The following is a 19,931-nucleotide window of genomic DNA, read 5'->3' on the forward strand; positions in this document are numbered from 1 at the left end:
TGTAAAGGTAGCCCTATGTACTTACTGCAAAGTAATGACTCCTAGTTTAATGACATGCAAAGTAATGATTGATGATCAAAAGTCTGGCAGGCTGACTCTGGTGGGAATACACCCCACTTCTTGCAGTGATACTGTCTGATTTCGAAAGCCAGTATTTAGGCTAGTTCAGCACTTTATCCATATTAACATTCTATTACATCACTAATCATTACTGTGGAATTCCACTCTCTCCCCTCTGTGCAGCCCTTAGTTGTCTTTTTGTTGTTTTGTCCCATTTTAAAGGTTGGCTAATATTAGTATATGTGATGTTATTTTTGGTAGCTCATTGTATACACAATTGATGCTTAATAATATGCAATGTATAACTGAAATACTATGACTAAAAATAATGAATATGAAATTAGTAACATTAAAGAATGGCACAGTCACTGAGAGACAGATTTATGCCATAAAAGTATCTAAGCATGTGTTTCTATCTGAGTATGTGTGTGGCTTCTTTTATTTCTGTGTGGAACTGTAGTGGGTAAACTGCATGTATTTGTTGCCCTTGGTAACTTGGCAGAACCCTTAATTGTAGATTAAAATTATTGTGCACAATTATTTTTTTGAGCCATTGGTGTTGCTGGTGGAACCCAACAGCACTCATTTTTGGGCAGGATCAGACAGGGATATAAATTTTCCTGGGCATCAAAATAAAAGTAAACTCAATCACCCCCCCCCCCACCAACCCACCCCCATTAGTGAATTAAAAATTGCCCCATGTTTGTAAATAGGGGCAGTTTTGAGCGTGTAAATACAAGCTGGAGGAGTGGTTGCAAGGTATGGAAGACTGCATAAATTGATCTTGCTGCATGCAACGTGTGTGATAATATCAGCAAAAAAAAACAGTAAAACCTGGCCCAGCAGACCATGAAACAGGCCCACAAACTGCAAAAAAACTGGCTTACTCACTGACATGTCAGACCAGCCCAGATGGCATGCCTGATTGCCCTATAGGCCAGTTCGACCCTGTTCTAGGGTAGCAGTACTCAATTATCCTCATTGGACATTGCCTGAGAGCAAAAGAGACAAACACAAACTGTTGGGGAAAGACGCAGGAAAAGACGGAAAAACCGTTACTGAAGGAGAAAGTAGGAAACTTTAAAAGTGAGATAAAGGGACGGAGAGTGTCTGGTGTTGAATTGAAGAGACATGAGGTGGATCCCAGACTATGCAGCCTTGGTATTCAGCATGCTGAAATTTGACTGCACCCGGCACGGGCTTCTGGGCAGTGCTTTGGGCACCGGCACTCATTCTTTTACAAATTAAACACTGCCCATGAGACACTTTTCTTAACTTTTAACCAAAAAAAAATCTAATTTACACTTTTTAATCAGCAATACTTGCCTGTTGATTGCCTTACCTTTGGTTTTTGAGCAGGCTTGGTTCTGTTCCTTTCTCAAAGTCAATGTCTGGGCATTTCCTTTTGTGTGCCAGTTCTTTTGTTTTTGCTGTGGCACTGCACGTGGAGATCTGGCGCTTTGTGACTACATCTGGTGCGTCCCTTTGATCTGATTCAATTTGTATCAAAGGCACCTTCCTTGGGCTTGAAGGTAACCCCGGGTGGCAGGTTGTGAGAGATGCACTTTTTGTGAGGTGACCTTTCTTCATGCCTGCACATTTTCGTTTTGTTTGTGGTTGAGGCACTGTTTCTTGTACATGTCTACTGTCAGACTCTTTGCTTGTATAGTCAAAGGAATCTTGATGAATCATAATCAGAGACTTCCCACTTTGAACGATATCCGCAGCTAGTCGGTTGGCATATTTTTCCACATGCAAAGGGGAGCCATTTGAAGCATCTTCTACGTCGGAGGATTCTGCACTACCTCCAATAATTTTGTTTTTGCGCATAAGGGCCTCAATGGAACTTTTCCATGTCTCATGAATCAACATGTCAGTTATCTGGTCATTTCTACATCTTTGGTATATGCATGAGTCTGATTTGCAGAGACCCGATGAAGGCCCAGCGCCCACTGGCTGCACACTGAGGAAATCACGGGAAGTATTTTTAGAATAACCATCCAATGAGTTTGCTTTTACTGGGGCATTGACAGTCAATCGAGAATTTGATATTCTACTGTCTGGCATTGAAGATTGCCTAAAGGAAAGAGGTGTGCGTGGTGATGGAGGCAACAAATTACAACTCCAGTCTCTTGTATTCCTACTTGACAGACTATCTTTATTGTCTTTGTCAATTTCTAGCAGCATATACCTATAAAATTCCTCAGTAATGCTTTCAGTGCTGGACTGTTTTGATGGACAACTTGGCCGCACATTAAGGTGCCCATTTTTTCTAGTGACTTGCTGCAATGCTGAATGTAAGATGTTATTCGCATTTTTTCCAGCATAGTAGTCAAGTAGCAAGTCAAACTCTCTACCTTCATCTTCCATTTGGTTGACCATGAATCTTGAAAATTCATCTGTGATGCTCTCACAGCTAGACTGCTTAGATATAGAACTTGTCCTGCTGAATGGCTGTCCTAAAAGGCTCATTGGGCCAAGTGTATTTATGTAGCATTTTGAGTCACAATCTTCTTCTGGTATACTTTCATAGCTAGATGCTTTGCCTCTGCTCCATCTTTCACACTGCAGTCTGTTCCTAGCATGGTTTTGACTCTGCCAGGAATTGTCTGTTGTAGGCAGCTCAGTTAGGTTCATGATTCTACTGGCCACCTCATTTGCAAATATATTTACTGAGTCAATGCCATCTTCGAGGTTGATTGAGTCATCAACCACTCGGTTCATTAGCCGTTCCTTTAGTTCAGGGTGTTCATCAGTTTTCCGCTTGATCTCACTAAGTCGTGGTGGTCTATGCTTCCTAATCACTGAATCATTTGCTGGTGGCTCTTTTTTCCTTTTGATGGTCCTACAGGATATGCTTTGTGGCATTAAGTAATCATTCCCTCTAGCCCATGAGCAAAACCAAGGCTGCTTTCCATTGGAGTTTTCAAGACATATGGCAGCTATCTCTGTGGCCATAGAGACCACTGTCTCGGCCAACTCTTCTGCAAAATCTGCCACACAATAATAATCATTTGAGTGGGTAACCTGCAGAACAGGATGAGAAGGAAACTTGCTGAGAACATGATTACTCAATAAAGATACGCTAACCTGGACATCGGTATTCATAAATGATTCACATTTTTGCTTTTCTTGTGGTTCCGTGTTCCTTGAGGTAGCACAATACATTTGTTCTTGAGTACTGTATTGGCCTTCTTCACCTGTGAAGGCACTGCCTCTGGCAAAAAATGATCTTCGTTCTTTGCTCTTTTTAGTTTCAGCAATAGCACCCTCTGCCATTGTGCATCCTCTTTTTGGTGATGTTTTTGTGCTCAGTGAATTCTGCCGGATAAGGTTATCCAAGGAATTTTCTGTCTGCGAATCAACACTTCCCGCTGCAATCGTCTTCCCTTCACTTTGGTGGAAGGAATTTTCGCTTCTTTCTTGCCTGAGCTCAGGAGTGCTTTTGCTGTTATTTGATTGCTTCTGGGATGCTTCGCTATCTGTCAGCTCACTGCGGTGACTGTCTATTTCATCAGTGGGTTGCCATTTGTTTTTGTCTTCAAAGAGACCAGAACACAGCTCATCAGAAAGAACAGCATCACTCATTTTTTTGCAAGTGGAACATACCAAGTTAAAAAGCAGCTCATTTGCTATCTCCATCAATATACCCTTCCTATTCACCTCTGATTTATTGCATTCACTGGGGCCCAGCACTCTTTGCTTCCTGTTAAATTCTTCCAAAGACTGCTTTATAATAACATTAGAGAGGCTTTGCGCTACTTCTTCCTTATTGGCATCATCCAAGTGTGAAACCTGGGGACTAGTTACACTTTCAATGATCTTTCCATTCATCGACTCAATAAATTCGCCAACGTTTTTATACACAGTGGGCGCATTCAGAATGGCAGTGGCCTCTTTAAGTAACACTTTTGCAATACTGCCATTGATGCTGTGTAGGCTGCTTCCCACTGCTATACTGCAGTGCAGGGTAATGGCTGCTGTGGCATCGGCGGCAGCCAAAAGCCCACTTGCGGTTGCAGGATATTTTGCATCTTTCTTACCATCAAGCCCACAAACTGCTACTGCACTGGCTACCTGCGTCATGCCGCATATAGCAGATGGTAAATAATAGTCCTCTTCTGTTTCATCCTCACTTGCCTGTGAAGTTTCTTCCTGAAGCTCGTGCTCCCCTTTCACTGTAGTACTCAGAATTACGCTGTCCTGATCGAGTTTGATCTGTTCTACTGCATGTGGACTTGTGATTGTCCCAATGACAGCAGCAGCACATGCCAGTGCAACCTCTAATGCACTCTGAGTATCTCCACTGGATGTAACATCTCCTGGGACTACACCCGATGCATCACCAAGGTTATCTGAATCTTGCCACTGAGGCACATGGGATCCAAGCCACTCAGATGTGTTCTCGCAACTGTCTGGACTTTGCACAATTACAATTTTAGGCAGTTCCTGCCACGGACGAGAAGGGATTGCCATGCCTTCTTTAAGATGACCAGCCGACAGCAGTGAATCACCAGCAGAAATGCAAACAGCAGCTTCCTCTGTGAACCCCGGTTCAGATTGAGATAATCTAATAAAAGCATCCTGTAGGACAGATTCTGCTAAATTGGTGGCATATTGACCTGCAGAAGCACGTTCATCCACCACACCAGTTTGAAACTTCCCCTCTGGCGTGTCTGAAAGACTGAACTCTCTTGGACCCTCATCGTGGATCACACCATGTGCACCTTTATCAGAAATAACAGAAGGACTGTAGCCTATATCCCCAACAATATAGGGTTTGTCAATTGCAAGTTTGGATTCCTCGACAACCTTCGTTGACATTGATAAGGGTTCTCCAACACACCAATCCCTTTCCTGATGACATTGTTCCTTGGCCTTACCCTTGCTTTTCAGGGCAACTTCAATCGTGGTTTCCATCAGAGTATCATCGGAGGAATATGAGGTTTCACAAGAAGCAGCATTCATTTTGCTCAAATAAGTCTCTTCTGAACTGAAAGGTAATCTACCCTGCTTGACCTTAAAATTCTCTGTTGCCTTTGGCTTTGCTTTTTTAATTTCGGAAGCAGATTCTGGATGGTCTGTAGGAAAGAAAACAAGATATTAATGGTTTTAGAGACAGCTCTCAGTTGAATATTAATCTCCATTTCATTACACCAATAACATTTTAAAAAGGGAAGGCAACAGCAGGCCATATTGACACTTGTTCAATTATTTTCAATGGCTTTCTGGAAGATCACTGTTAGTTGATTATTTGTTTGACAGTAATGTGCCTGTGTACATCGAAATAGTTACCTGTTAGAGTCATGTGACTCTCTCAAGAACTATTCCTCAGGAAATTGGTGGAATTTTTAATCTTCTAAGATCCCTGTGAGCTATTAAATGATGTCAGTCTCTACCTTTTGCAACATGACTCATAAGAATGCAATTGTCAGAATGTTAAATCACTAGACAAGGTCATAGGTAATGCAAGCATAGGAGTACCTTGTGTTTCTGTTTCATTTTGTTTTAGCAAAATGGTGAAGTCCATTATTCGCATTCTCTGTTTGCATGCTTATATATAGGAAAAAAGGTTTTGACTCTGATAACAACCTGAACGTATTGTATTCTAGTAGTAATGACGTATTTTTTCCAGAAATGTTGATGTGCCTTTTAGCCATGATTGTTCATTTACCTAAACATGATTTTTAAAGGTTTAGATATTTTAGTGTATTAGCCATGTGTTTTCATGTTTTCCCATCCATATGCCTCTCTCTCTCGATAAGAGTCATGCCAACGATGATATAGAAGGTGTTTGTATGGTGATCAGAGTCAATGTCCTTAGGGGTGGGCATTGGAGGTACCTTCTTTTTGGCATAGCCCCAAAGGTTTACATAGCAAATAAATTGCATAGCCCTTTGGCATGATTTAGTGCTGTGATGGGTCCAGATTGGACTTGAAAATCCACTCTACGTGGCATTTGCTAGAAATGAGTACTACGCTGGTAAAGCTGGTAGGTGTTTGGTCTCATCAATTAACAAAATTGTTTGAAATTTCACCTGCGTATATCTTTCCTACGATATAGTATGACTATTTTGCAAGGAAAGTGAAGGATTGGCAGACATTATGGGACATATCCATTCTCCATAGGTAAATGTATGTGTGGTACCTGTCAGTGAATAAGTTGTGCATTTGGTCAACCTACAAAGAACAGTAATAGGCAGACGGGCCATGATAATAATGGATGTAGCATGAGATTCAGTTAGGTATATTTTATCAAAGTCTGCCATAGGTTGATGTGTTTCGTGAAAGTCGGAGAAGAGATGTGGCCTGATGGACAGAGCAGCTGACTTTGGAACAGGGAACGAGGTTTGACCCCAGGCCATGGATCAATATCCTGTGATCCTGGGCAAATCACCTAATCTCCCTATGCTCAAAAAACATAATAATAAAGTCAACTGAATAATACAATGTGATACTGATGTGAAGCGCTCTATTGCCCATGGGCCATGTTGTAATCACTATTTTTTTATTTTTTATTTTATTGCTCCACAGTAGCATACAGTAGCATACAAAAACAATGTAACTCAATAATCTAACAATTTCACAAAATCATATGGTCACAGAAAGCCCCCCAAATACTCAGACCAATCTTCAGTTTCTTTACCCCCTTCGCAGAAAATAAACTCAGTTCTAAATTTAAGAGATTATACATTTTAGCAAGCCATAACTCAAATGCAGGGGGTTCAATTTGAAGCCAATCAGAGGCAATACAAAGCCAAGCGATTGCCATTGCGATAGAAAACAAATATCGATGTTTATACAGAGGTGTCCCCTTATCAGTATCTGACCCCATCCCTAATACCATTATGGCAGGTGTAATCCTCATCGGAATCCCAATGATTATGGACAGAAATTTCTCTATATCCAAAATAAATCTAGACAGTTTGCTGTAACTGAAAAAGATATGAAGACTGTCGGCATTATCTCACCTACAACGAAAGCATTTTCCATCATTCCCACCCCCCACTTAAACATACGAGCTGGAGTACAAATCAAAAACAGCAGAAAGTAAAACATCCCGAGATGTAGCAATAGCATTCTCAATAGATATGTTATGTTCCCCCAAGGTAATTGACCATTTGGCATTGTGCTTTCCTAAATCCTAAATCATCGGGTCTGTACGTTAATAATAGCTTATACAGCACACCAATTTTCTCCTGTCTCCTTACAGCCTCTACAAGTAAATTAGGTGCTAACATAACATTTTTCTGTGATAAAAGATCCAGAATTTGGAGGAATTTGAAAAACTGGAGATTAGACAAATTATATTGTCTCTCTTATTCTTCAAAGGACATGAGAGACCCCCCGGGGCAAAAAAATCCCCTAACTGTGTAATATCTTTATTCCTCCAGCCATGTGCTACATTATCCCAAAATATGGGGGGAAGGATCTTTACAGCATTCATGGGAGTATAATATGATAATGTCTCCAATAAACATAGTTTTCGTATTCTCTTCCATACTTTAAAGGCACCTTCCAATACTTTAAACCTTGTCTGCTTAAAATAACTGCCATCAATTTCTTTAAACAAGCATTGTCGAGCTTCAGATTCCAGCAATATCTCAAAAATCGTGGGGGCCTCTGCTGTTCAGGCCACTCCTTCCCAAGTTAATAAAACCCGCATTTTTAACAAAAAGCATACGTAAAATATATAGCAAAGTCAGGTATAGCTAACCCACCTCCCTCAACTGGTCGCGTCATAAATCTATTAGCTCGTCTTGATTTACCAGGGGCCCAAATAAACTTCGCGCACAGGGATTGAAGGTGTTGCAATTGAGCACCTGCCACTTCCAAAGGGATTGATCTAAATAAATATAAGACCTTGGGTAAAATATTAATTTTTATAATGTTGCTTCTGCCAATTAAAGTAAGATGTAGTGATCCCCATTTATCAAGCGAGTCTTTGACACTCTGTAGCATCGCATTCCATTTGAAGTCAACCACCTCATTCATCGATGTCCTTATTTTAATGCCTAAATATGTTACCTCTTTTAACACTCTGACATCATGTAATACAATATTCTCAGAGGAAAGCATTTGTGTTTTAGTCACATTAAGTTTATAACCAGACACCTGGCCAAACATTATAGCTAAGCGCTCAATCTCTTGGAGTGCCAGGAATGGGTCGACCGAAGTCACAGCTATACCGTCAGCATAGGCAAAGACTGAAAATGGGGTATCGTGTACATAAAAAGGCTTGATACGGGGATTGTTACCCAACTGTTTAACAAAAGGATTGATATATAAAGCAAACAAAAGTGGCGAGCAGGGGCAACCTTGCCTGGTACCTCTAGTGACTCTGACTGGTTCTGATAATAAACCCATTGCGGTGATCTTAGCAATTGGTGACATATAGAATACCTGCAGAGCGGTCATAAATCTCTTCCCAAAACCAATTCGACACATCAATTTCCATAAATAATCCCACTCCACCCGATCAAATGCTTTCTCCGCATCCAATAAAATTAACCCTAAATCTCGTTTTTCAGTATGGGCAATTTCAAAAAGTGTCACTACTTTATTTACGTGGGTAACAGTCCCGCGAGATGGTATAAGCCCATGTTGGTCTGCGGAGACTAATGTACTAATAACCTTAGACAAGCGATTTGCCAAAATTTTGGAATATATTTTACTATCACAATTTAGCAACGATATCGGGCGATATGATCCAACCAAATCCGGTTCTTTACCCTTTTTACAAAAAAATACAATAGTGGCTTCTGCCCATGATTTGGGAGCATGATCCTCCTGTGCAGCCCTGAAAGTGTTCAACATTTCATCCTTTAATTGATGAAAAAACAGCTTATAAATCTCCGCCGGGAGCTTATCAGGCCCAGCCGCTTTTCCGATGGCAAGACTATTATCAGCCATTTCTAGTTCTCCCATTGAAATTGGACTATCCAATTGTTCCACCTCAAGAGGATCTAAATATGATATTCCCTCCTCCAAGAATACACTATTATCTATACCTGCCCTTTCCTGTTGTGTATACAACTCTGTATAAAACTGATGTAAAATTGAAAATATCTGTTGCGTATCCTGACACAGTTGCCCATTCTTGTCCTTCAAGGACACAATAGAGCGGAATGTTTCTTTCATACGCAATCGTAATGCCAAGCATCTGCCGACTGATTCCCCATATTCATGATTTTGCTTTTTATAAACTAAATACCTTTTAGCATTCTCCATGTTCCACAGGCCATGAATTTTAGCCCGAGATTTAGCAACAGAGATTTCTAGCTCCAATATATTGTTACCTCTCTGTGCAATCCCAAAGTTAAATTGCCCCCCGCCTCTCTCAAAGTTTGATATAGTTCCTGTACCTCTGATTTAATTTTTCTTTGCTGATAAAGTCCGAAGCTAAGTACTTCTCCCCTGAAACAAGCTTTAAACGTATCCCAAATAGTTGCCATTTGAGCGGACTGTCTATTATTGTCAAAGAAATCCTTGATCCAACAAATCATATGCTCTCTGAATTCATCGTTTAAACAAAGTTTCCGATCAAACGAAAAAGCCTTAGGTAGCACCTTCCGGCCAGATGCAACCAATTCTAAAACAATTGGGGCATGGTCAGACGAGATCCTAGGATATATTTGAGCTGAGGCACCTACTAAAGAGGTTATGGATGCAAACAAATAATCCAGATGGACTAACTTTTTGGGGGGAAAAGAATAAAACGTGTAACCCGGATACAAAGGATTTAACTCACCCCACACATCAATTAACCCATGATCATTCACTAGATGGAATAAAGCATTAAAGACCCGTGGTTTACAACCTTTATATCTTCGTAGCCCTTCCTGCAATTCTTGATTAGCCAGATTAATATTCATGTCCCCACAGATTAACAAAGGTTGTCCCCCAATTCTAAATTTAACTCCTCCAAAGTTTCTGCCTCGTCTAAGTTAGAGCCATAGATGGTGCACACAGTAAGCTTGCTGTCCCCCAACCCACACTCAGCTACGGCCCAGCGACCAAACTTATCAGCCAGGGAGCGTCCAATAATCTGTACATTTGGTTTTGCTAAAATAGCAACTCCCAGAATCATTGAGGATTGCTGAGAGGCCACAATCAACTAAAACCCAAGCTCCTTTAAAATATGCCGTTTAGGCAAAGATATATGTGTCTCTTGAAGACACACCAGGTCTGGCTGAATGATTCGCAATTCGACAGCTACCCTCTTCCATTTTTTCCAATTGTGAAGACCAGAAACATTTAGCGAGCATATTTGTATCCCTTTAAATATCATTGCATATCATTGTGACTACACGAAGAGGCTCCCCATGAATGCCAATTCACATGTAATACCATAACAGAACATACATACCCCCTTTGTGGCCATATCAGTATTTTATTTTTATTTATATTCTTCCGGATAGTTATTACTGTTGATTTTTTCCTCTTTTTACCCCACCTAAGTGTCACACCCCATCCCCCCTGCCACCCCCAGTGTCCCGCTTTCCCCCTCCCCCCCTGTAACAAGGCTTTAGGACCCATGGTTCTGTAGATGCAAGCTCCCGTGGTCCCCCTACCATTACTCGCGGACCCCTCCACTCGAGGGAGAGGAAAAGAAGCTTTCCCCCCCCAAAGTTAGACGGGAAAAAACAGCCCTCAATACCACTTTAAAAGATTAAAAGTAGAGAGAGGTATATGTCCACCTTCGCCCAAGGCGAAGGGAAAGAGAATAAGAAGAAAAAAAGACCTGATCCAGATTTTCTTTTATCAGAATCAGAGTAACCTATGCATCAAACAGATAGAGGTCAGCCTCACTATATAGAGCTTAAAACTCCTTGGCAGCCCCAGCATTTGTGAAAAAGCGGATACGTTCATGGAAAATCACTTTTAGCTTTGCAGGGAACATTAAATACGCTTGAGCCCCCTTGGCTTGAAACTGCGTAATCAACTGCCGCAGTTGCCAGCGAAGCTCAACAATATGTTGACAAAGATCCGGCCTCACAAAAAATTCGACATCTTCCCCTGCTCTTTTCTTATCAGGTCACGCTAGCTGAAACACCTCCTCTCGAGCCAAGAAACTATTAAATGAGATTAGGAAGGCTCTAGGTTTAGGATCCCCCTGCCCAGCTCTGTGATGAATGTTAAAAGGGAACCTGTGGGCACGTTCAATCTCTCGGTCCCAATCCTGCATAGTCAGCTCAGGAAATGCTTTTTAAAACAAATCTACTATAAATCTGCACGGGTCCTGCCCTTTCTTCCCCTCCGGAATTTGGAGTACTCTCAAATTGTTTCTACGTGCCAGATTTTCTATGTCCGCCATCTTCCATTGAGTGTCCTCCCTAGTAGCTTGAATCAAGTCAGTGGCAACCTTTTGTTGGGCAAATTCATCCTCTAAGTTAGAAATTCGTGCTTCAGCCTCATTGAACCTAGAGATAAAGTCAGTGTGGGATTTAGCCATGCGCCTAACCGAATTCTGAAATTTACGGCATAAGCTTTGTACTCTCTGGCTCTCCTCTCGAGCTTCGTTCCGGTGGGACATAATTGATCGATATATTAATGATAAAGAAATTTCTTCCCCATCGGCTTGTACATGCTCCACCAGGTGTTGAGCCTTTACAATGTCTCCTTTGTTAGCATTCAACTCCAATTTTTTCCATACTGTATGGGGGCGACCCTCTGTGAACTCCTCAGACTCTTCCAAGAACAAACTACTATGGTCACTGCCATCTGCCATACTCAACTATGCTGTATATTGTACTGCCAAATCTTCACAGGATGACATGGATTGCTCTGAAAGGGAATAAAAATCCCCCGATTCTGCGTCAGGTATATATGATTGATCACCCCCATGGGAGGTTATTAAAAGATTAGAGTCTTGGGCCACCCCTACGGCCCCACAATCAGCCCCTCCAGTTCCACCATTGCCGACCAAAGTCTCACCAGAGTCTTCCAATGAAGCCGGAGTGGCCCGCAACGAACCATCGGCTGCACTCGACAGAGGTCACGTACATCCCAGGATAGCGTCTTCCATAGTTAATAAATCTACAGTTAAATTCACATTTACTGCACTTGAGAGCCCCCCATCACATGACTCAACAGGGTCAGCTCCCCCTTCCAATATGAGTTCAACCTTTCTCCCCTTCCGCTTATCCTTAGACGCTTTTTCGTCAGTCCCCCTTAGCCCTTGTAACGGCGGCAACACTTTTACTGGTCTTGCCCGAATCTGCCGAACTGGCCGGAACGTCCTCTCTCACCTCAGCATCTACGGCTGTGTTCTCGGCACTTTCGTTTTCTTGGCCACGAGGTCTCCCTCACGTACCTTTCGGAAGCATTTCCTGCAGTGGGTCCAGTCCTCCAGCGATATCGCAAAGCGGCTCCCAGGTGATCCGTGTCCCGCATTGCGGCAGTGCCCAACAACTTCGCCGACACCTGGTCACCCCCACAGCTAAGCCGAGCAGCGTCTCCAGCATCCGAAACCAATAAACCAGCAAAAACGCGGCTCAGTTGAAACAAAATGTTGCTTCAAAGCATGCGGAAACCCTTTTCCGAGCATTTCAGGACATTTATGAGGCAGCTAGCATGGTGAAACAGTTGGAAATACGTCTCGCTACTCCTTCCAGCACTTTTCCGCGAAGGAGCGGTCAGCTACACATCCGCAGCAGCGAGCGCCATCTTGCCTCTACATGGCAATTTCACTTAGTGAATTTAATAAATCAATTAGTGATTGAGGTTGAGAAGTTTCATTTGGCAAACTTAAGGCATAATGTACTAAACTGTTTTGTGGAAGCCTGTGAACAGTAAAATGATTGGTTTGCAACCTCAAAACAGATAGCCATAAGGCACACAAAATACTTTGTGATTTGAAATTGTGGTACACTCATTTGTGGAGTTTCTCTGAACCTGTGGTGCATGTGTCCCGTAATCTTCTATGGGGCAATTTCTTGGAAGATGGAAATATTATCCATTTTTAAACTTTGGCCCTACTCTAAAAAACTTAAACTGAGTGATATATCATGTTTTTTCTGTGGATAGATATTGTAAATTCGAGTCTAGTTTATTAATGCCAAGGCTTCGAGAAGGGGAAAGTTGCGGTGGAAATAGTGGTGTTGTTGCTCAATTTTGTCCCACATATCAACACAAAGATTTCTTATTTATATATGTCAGGCTCAGGCTCACTCGAACTCGAAGAAGGTGGACCTCTTTGGGTCAGTTGAAGAGTGTTATGTGGATTGTACAGCATAGTTTTTAAAGTATATTACTCTAAAAACAATGTATTATTTCCATGTGATCAATCTAGGTCCAGAAACAGCCGGACCCATTGTAGATTTCCAGGAAAGCTGCTGACCATGCAAATGAGTTGTAATTTGATCACCTGTATGTAACTTTATTTTATGTGGATATTATGAAAGTATGACATGGATTTCGCAGTCCTTGGCCCATGTAGGACACCACTGCATCAATTCAATATGTGGCTAAATGTGAAATCCTTCTTAGCTGGAACAAACCCAATATCTTCTTTGAGTACAGATTTTTCAGTGCTAGATAAGAAGGAAGTCCACAAGTTAATGAATTAACTGTTTTGATTTCCAGGACTGTCTATCTATATAACTTGAGCAGAGTTTGGATATTTCATAGGGTTCTCGGATTGGAATTCCATCTCTGGACTCTGTCCTTTCCTGTAAAAAAACACATGTGTGGGATGTTATTGCCCATGGTGGATTGTGAGGCATTTTTCAGTGTCATATGAATATTGTGTTGAGTCTCACAAAGTGCCAAAATAAAATAAACTGCGTGATCTTTGGTTTGTTGATCGTCGGAAGAGAATTTATCTTTTTGTACTATTACTCCTTGTTTGCATTATAGTGAAACAGAATTTTATTAAAAAAAGACCTCATGGTACATTTCATATTTTCTATATTTTATGATTCATTTTTTTTTTACATTATCTGTGTAATAACCGAATTGTTTTTTCATTTATGTTTTCCAAAAGGTTTCTTACTTTAGCAACTAAGATATAATTCTAAACTTTTTTCTTTGCTTCATACCGATAATTTTAGCTGTTTTTCTAATCAATAACACTGAGTCACGTCACCATTTTTTCATACGTATGTGACTGAAGCGATTGGACTAATATGACCTCCAGATGTTCGAAGGTAAATTGCCATTTACATCAGTCCAGAACTAAACCCTCTTTGCGTAACGTTTCCGGTAAATAGTACCGTCACCAGCTAAAATAACTCAGCTTGTTACTTTTACAGAATTGCAATAACTAAAAAATACCCAGTTCTCACTCTTTTAAAAATGTGTGCGCATTAAAATCCAAATTCAATTCAGGAGTCCAAAACCAAACCGAAAGTGCTTTATTCGGCTTTTGTGATAAAAACCATAAAAGTCAGGGTTACAACATTACAGGAGATTCCCATCCATGAATGTCTTGGATCAATGGTTACCATTCATTGTTAAAAATACATTCAGAAAAGAACCATAAAATACGTTTTCACATGTTATATAAAAGTAAAAAATGGTCACACTTTCAAGCCTATACCATACATAGAACTTAGTCGCAGTCAGATGTAAGCCTAACTGCAGCCTTTAAAAAACTAAGAAAGTGCCATAATGTGGACCCTGAAAGCATAGCTAAAAAGATAAAAGCAGGGCGCACTTGAGTAAAATGTGCTTGTTTTAAATTAGGGATTAAAAAGTTTTTCCTCAGCACCTCATAGTTACTACAAAGCATTAAAAAATAAGTCATGTCCTGAGGGGATTTGCCATCACAACCACATAGCAACAGGGTCTCGCCTTTTCTACTCCCACGTGAGTGAGCGAGGAGAAGATAGAATAAATCAAAACGTAATCTTGTCAATAAAAAACGGTCATACGTGTTGGGAAGCCCTAGGAGGTACGGTTCTGTTGAATGTACAGATTTCAGGAAAATATATTTACTTGCGCTGGGCGTCATTAGCTCACGCTCTTCCCCGTTCACCAACCGCTGTCTAAAGAAAGTCTCCTTAGCCCAAGGAAGGTCTTTTCTTTCAATTGAATCCGGGTTACTATAGAGATCTGCCCTACCAAGAGATCCATACCCATCCCGGATGTATTTTAACCAAGGACTGTAATGGGCATGGTCCAGAGCCATACAATCCCTTAGGATCTCTTTGTTTAGGGCAGTCCCCTTATTCAACTAGACTTTGAGCCAATAAGAGAGGGGGCGAAATGACAATATGTCAGTCAGGTAAGGCATACCCAGTTCTTCATGTAGGGTGAAAGAGAGGGTTCCCTGTGGAACATATAAGAGACATCTCAGGAAACCATTTTCAACTCTTTGTAGCTCCTCGTGTGAAGTGTAACCCCAAATTTCACTACCATAGGATACCTTTGTTAAACATTTTGCTCTATAGATCTCCAGAAGTGGACCTATAGTTTTTTTGCCTAACCGTGAGGCAAAGTTAAAGATTGCAACATTACCCCTTTTAAAAATCCCCTTTCTTTTTACTTCTCAAGGGGCCCCAGTTAAGTTTGGCGTCCAACATAACCCCCAGGTACGAGAAGGCGCTAGTCTTAGGAACTGGGATAGCACCGACCCTAAAATTAAAATCCTTTTTTAAACTTGCCCCCACCTGCATCACGCATGACTTGGAGTTGTTGACCAACATGTCCCGGTCCTCCATAAACTTTACAATGGAGTTAAGCAAAATTTCAACCCCCTTGCAGTCCAGGCCATAAGGAACGCGTCATCTGCATATAGTAGTAAAGGCAAACCATGCCGTCCCACATGGGGAAAATCTACCTGTGTGTCAACTAAACACTTCTCCAAGCTATTAATATATAAATTAAATAAAAAGGGGGCCAAAATGCAACCCTGTCGGACCCCTCTCTGGATTGGAAATTGTTGTGTACCCTTACAGTCTCTCGTGTATCGTAGCTCCGCTTTGGTTTCCCTGTGAAGCTCTCGCAGGAATAGGACAATATCTTTATCTACACCCTTGCACAATAGGGTCTCCAATAGCTTGTTTCTATTTACACGATTAAAGGTAGAGGACAAGTCCAAGAAGTCCAAGTATATCCTTCCAGATCGAGCGATAGAATATTTATTGACTATCATCTACAAATTCAATCATTGGTCAACTGTCGACCTCCCTGGCCGAAAACCATATTGGATATCAGTTAAAATGTTGTTATCGTTTGCCCAAGTAGATAAACTATCCAACAGGATGCGTCCCACCACTTTAACAGAAGAGTCGAGTAGCGATATGGGCCTATAACAGAGAGTAATTCAGGAGTCGAGGTGCGGTGTGTATTTTTGCATCTTGTAGTTGGCAAATTACGGCAATCATGTTCATTAATGAACACTTTATTAATATATATGGTTTTGCTACACCATTAGTTACAACTAGTAAAAAGGTTTGGCAATAATCTGTTTATCACTTACAATTGATTATTTGGGCCCATTATCAAATAAAATCATCTAAAGGCAGAGAGGCCACAATATTCCAATAATGGAAGAAAAGCTGCAACTTTACATCAAAGAGACCTACATTAACAAAAGGAGCTCAAACTGAAAGTTAAGCATTATTTAATGTGCAGAGATGTCTCCATTAGTAATCGATTCTTACCGTCCTGAAGATCTTCTTCATTCTCGTCTTCAAGGTGCTCCGACGCCGTGAGAAAGTCCTCCTCTATGGAGGACACTGAGCAGTTTGTGTCATCTTCAGGCTTTAAGACCTTAGCATCCAGATGAAGCTGCCTCTCCTGCACAAACTCCAGACCAATCAGAAACTTGTTGATTTCAAAGATGATAGACTTAGAGCTGCTGGTTCTGCTGCTTCTTGCACACTGGACCAGGCAGACATCTGCCAGCCACGAGCACTGCAGGGAAAAAGGCACTATTTTAATGGAACATTTTTCTAAGAAATGTTAAAAATATTTCACCAAAAAAGCAACATGTATTTGGAGAGATTCAAAACAAGCAAATGTATGGACTTACAATAAATTGCCCTTATATGTCAACTTAAAATGAAAATGATTTTAGTTAGCCTTATTAATAAGAAAGGCAACACAGGGGTAAATTACCTCCCTGGTGAACTGTTTGCCACATAATAACCTACGTACCAGAGGATAGCAGGCTCCTGAAATAGTATATGAGGCACTGTTTGTCACATACAGTTGCCTGAAACACCAGTGTTTCAGGAAGAGCTTGCAACCTGACATAACATTCCCCTCTACCAAAGCAGAAGAAGAGCACCTCTACATTTATTGCAGATAGGATCTCGTATTAACCAGACGGATATCACATATTACAGCTACATTTATAATCTTTACCTTGTGGAACATATCAGTACTCTCTTAGAGTGCCACACCAAAGCCAGTGTTTATACCTGTAAGAGGTAATTATATTCTCATAAGCTTGTCTGCATTTAAGAGCACACAGTTAATTACAGGTGAGCAAAATCGTAGACTTTGCCCATACATTCAGGCTAAGGTCAGAGACGTCTCCCTTTGGAAGGAGGAGGAGTTACACAGTTTCATCCAACTTCGCCTGAGCAATGTTCCATGCCACCCGGCCACCGATTTACTGCAGCCTGAAGGCCTGCTAAGGGATAGTTGGACTGTCAGCTACAGCCAAGCAGCCACATTGGCTGCCATGCAGGTATCACTTCCCCCGATTCCTCTCACATGTTTAACTGCTGAGCCGAAGCAGGTAGACACCCCTATAGTTGTGCACTATCTATTAACTATTTGGTCAAAATCTGTGGGGTCTGGTACAGATATGTGGTCAACCACATTTCTACTTTCACCCAAATGACAACAAGGGACTTCTTTGAGTATAAACAGCATGAGTGCATAATATGTTGTCAAGACCAACATTCACGTGCATACACATTTCTATAGTCTTCCAATGAATGTGCTAAAGTATTCAGTAAGGAAAATCCCTCTATCGGCGTAAGTGCTTTGAAACAGTCGACAGAAGTAGTTTGTGACATCTGGTATGCAACAATATGGATTAGTGGCATGCCCATATTTAAAAAAGATCTTGGGTTCTGAAAATGCTCCGATTTCGAATTCTTTACAGCAAGTGATGCAGCTTATTTTTTTAACACATTTATTTTGAGTCTTTGTTATGTTTACTGAGTTTAACAACAAGCAACACAGAGGTGCATCAAATGTCGTATATGGTCACATGCAGAAGTCAATTTTTTCAGACTTAGTAACATTCAGCACCAATTCAATTTTATTTTGAATCTTGCACCAAAAATTGCATTTAAAAGGCCCAATTTGCTGTACATTACTCAGGAGACCAATGCAGACGAATGCATTCTTGATCAAAACAAGACTCTAACTGAAAAGATTTAGGACATTAGGAGAGCCCCGGTATCTAAAAACCCCTGTACAAAGACTTCTTGGTGCAAGGATCACAGTTTTATGTGGTGCAATGTTTACATTACCCAGTAATAATTACTAGGCAAAATAAAGACCGCCCTTCCGTATATTTTCCCCTTTAACTTTGAGGAGGTTAAACCGGCGAAAATGTACAGTGGGACGAATGCCTGGAAAATAAAAGGACATGTGGGAGCTGCTGAAGAAAGTACACTGTCTGCATGTTACACTCCATTTTTGAAGGCTACATTTTAATAGGCCGTCTTCAAGGCGCCTGTTAAATTTCCTACTTTGAAGTGAAGGTATGATAAATACCGCCTAACCTACCAGGGCACTGTAATCGAGGCATTGGTGCAATTTTTGTTATTTCACTGTTTACTTTTTTCTGCTTCAAGTTATTACTTTGTCACATTTTCCATCATTTTTTTTTCTCCAATATTCCACATTTTTTCAAGTGGATTTCTTGTATCCTCTTAAACTGTTACGGAGAGTACTGCCCTTCTGCTTCTTTCTTCTCTGCCTTCATAAGTGTTCTCTAATATTTATACACTGAACACACAATTCTACTCTCTGCAAGTGTTTGGTCTACCCTTTTGTGTATATCACTCAAGTGGATACTTTAAAATACATAAAAAATCGAAATACTGTAAGAGTCAGTTAGTCAGTCAATATCTTTATTCGGCTAAAGTCATAAAAGTGCACATCAACAGTTCAATTACAAAAGTTAAGAGCAAAAATATGCAAGAGTCAAAAACATTACACAAACGTATTCCATATTTACATGGTAAGAAAGCATTTCCCAGACTCTATGTTGCCTATTCATTCCACCATATCCAAAGGACTCTAATCAATGTTATCAATTTGATCATTTTGAACCTGTCATAAACAAATATCAATTAAAAACGGTGCAATACACCTTCCAAAAAAGCATACTTTTTCCTAATTGCTAAAGCCCCACTAATATAATTGACTACTACATTACACTGAGTTTGAGACTCTAGCTGCTGTAAAAACAAACCTGTCTTAAGACACCTAGGGGGATATGTACAATAGAAGTGGCGGAGTGAGGCGTTAGCCGTCATGGCTTAACGCCTCACTCCACCACTTCTGAAACGCAAGGCTGCACCATATTTACAAGGATATGGTTCAGCCTTGCGTTCCCCCCTGCGATGGCGCTACACTTAGCAGTGTAGCGCCAACGCAGGCACCATTGTACCATAATGCAAGGTATCTGCGTTCAGGGGAGGATTGTTTATGTGTAGGAAGGTGTCCATTCCTGCACATAAACAATCCTGAAACGCCATTTTGTCACTTTCATGTGTGCTACTTAATGCAGCACTCATGAAAATCACAAAATGGCATTTATATTTTAGATTGTTTATGTACAGGAAGGGGGACCTTCCTGTACATAAACAATCCATGGCATTTTGCTTGTCAAAAACAAGACGAAATAATATATTTCTCCTCGTTTAGCGAACTTAAGACCCTGTTTTCCCTGG

General features: G+C 40.9%; 1 protein-coding gene across 4 annotated transcripts in view; it reads right to left on the reverse strand.

The window, feature by feature from the left end:
• Window positions 1-19,931, reverse strand: part of SPHKAP (SPHK1 interactor, AKAP domain containing) — a 1,519,974-nt gene that overhangs the window by 355,257 nt on the left and 1,144,786 nt on the right. For all 4 annotated transcript variants that reach the window (XM_085634508.1, XM_085634507.1, XM_085634509.1 and 1 more), the window contains exons 6-7: window positions 16,671-16,923; window positions 1,403-5,141 (exon numbers count right to left, since the gene is read on the reverse strand). In XM_085634508.1, coding sequence (XP_085490634.1) covers window positions 1,403-5,141; window positions 16,671-16,923 — 3,992 coding nt within the window. The remainder of the gene's footprint in view (window positions 1-1,402; window positions 5,142-16,670; window positions 16,924-19,931) is intronic.

The sequence above is a fragment of the Triturus cristatus genome, chromosome 11 (genome assembly GCF_964204655.1).
Source record: "Triturus cristatus chromosome 11, aTriCri1.1, whole genome shotgun sequence".
Lineage (NCBI taxonomy): Eukaryota > Metazoa > Chordata > Amphibia > Caudata > Salamandridae > Triturus > Triturus cristatus.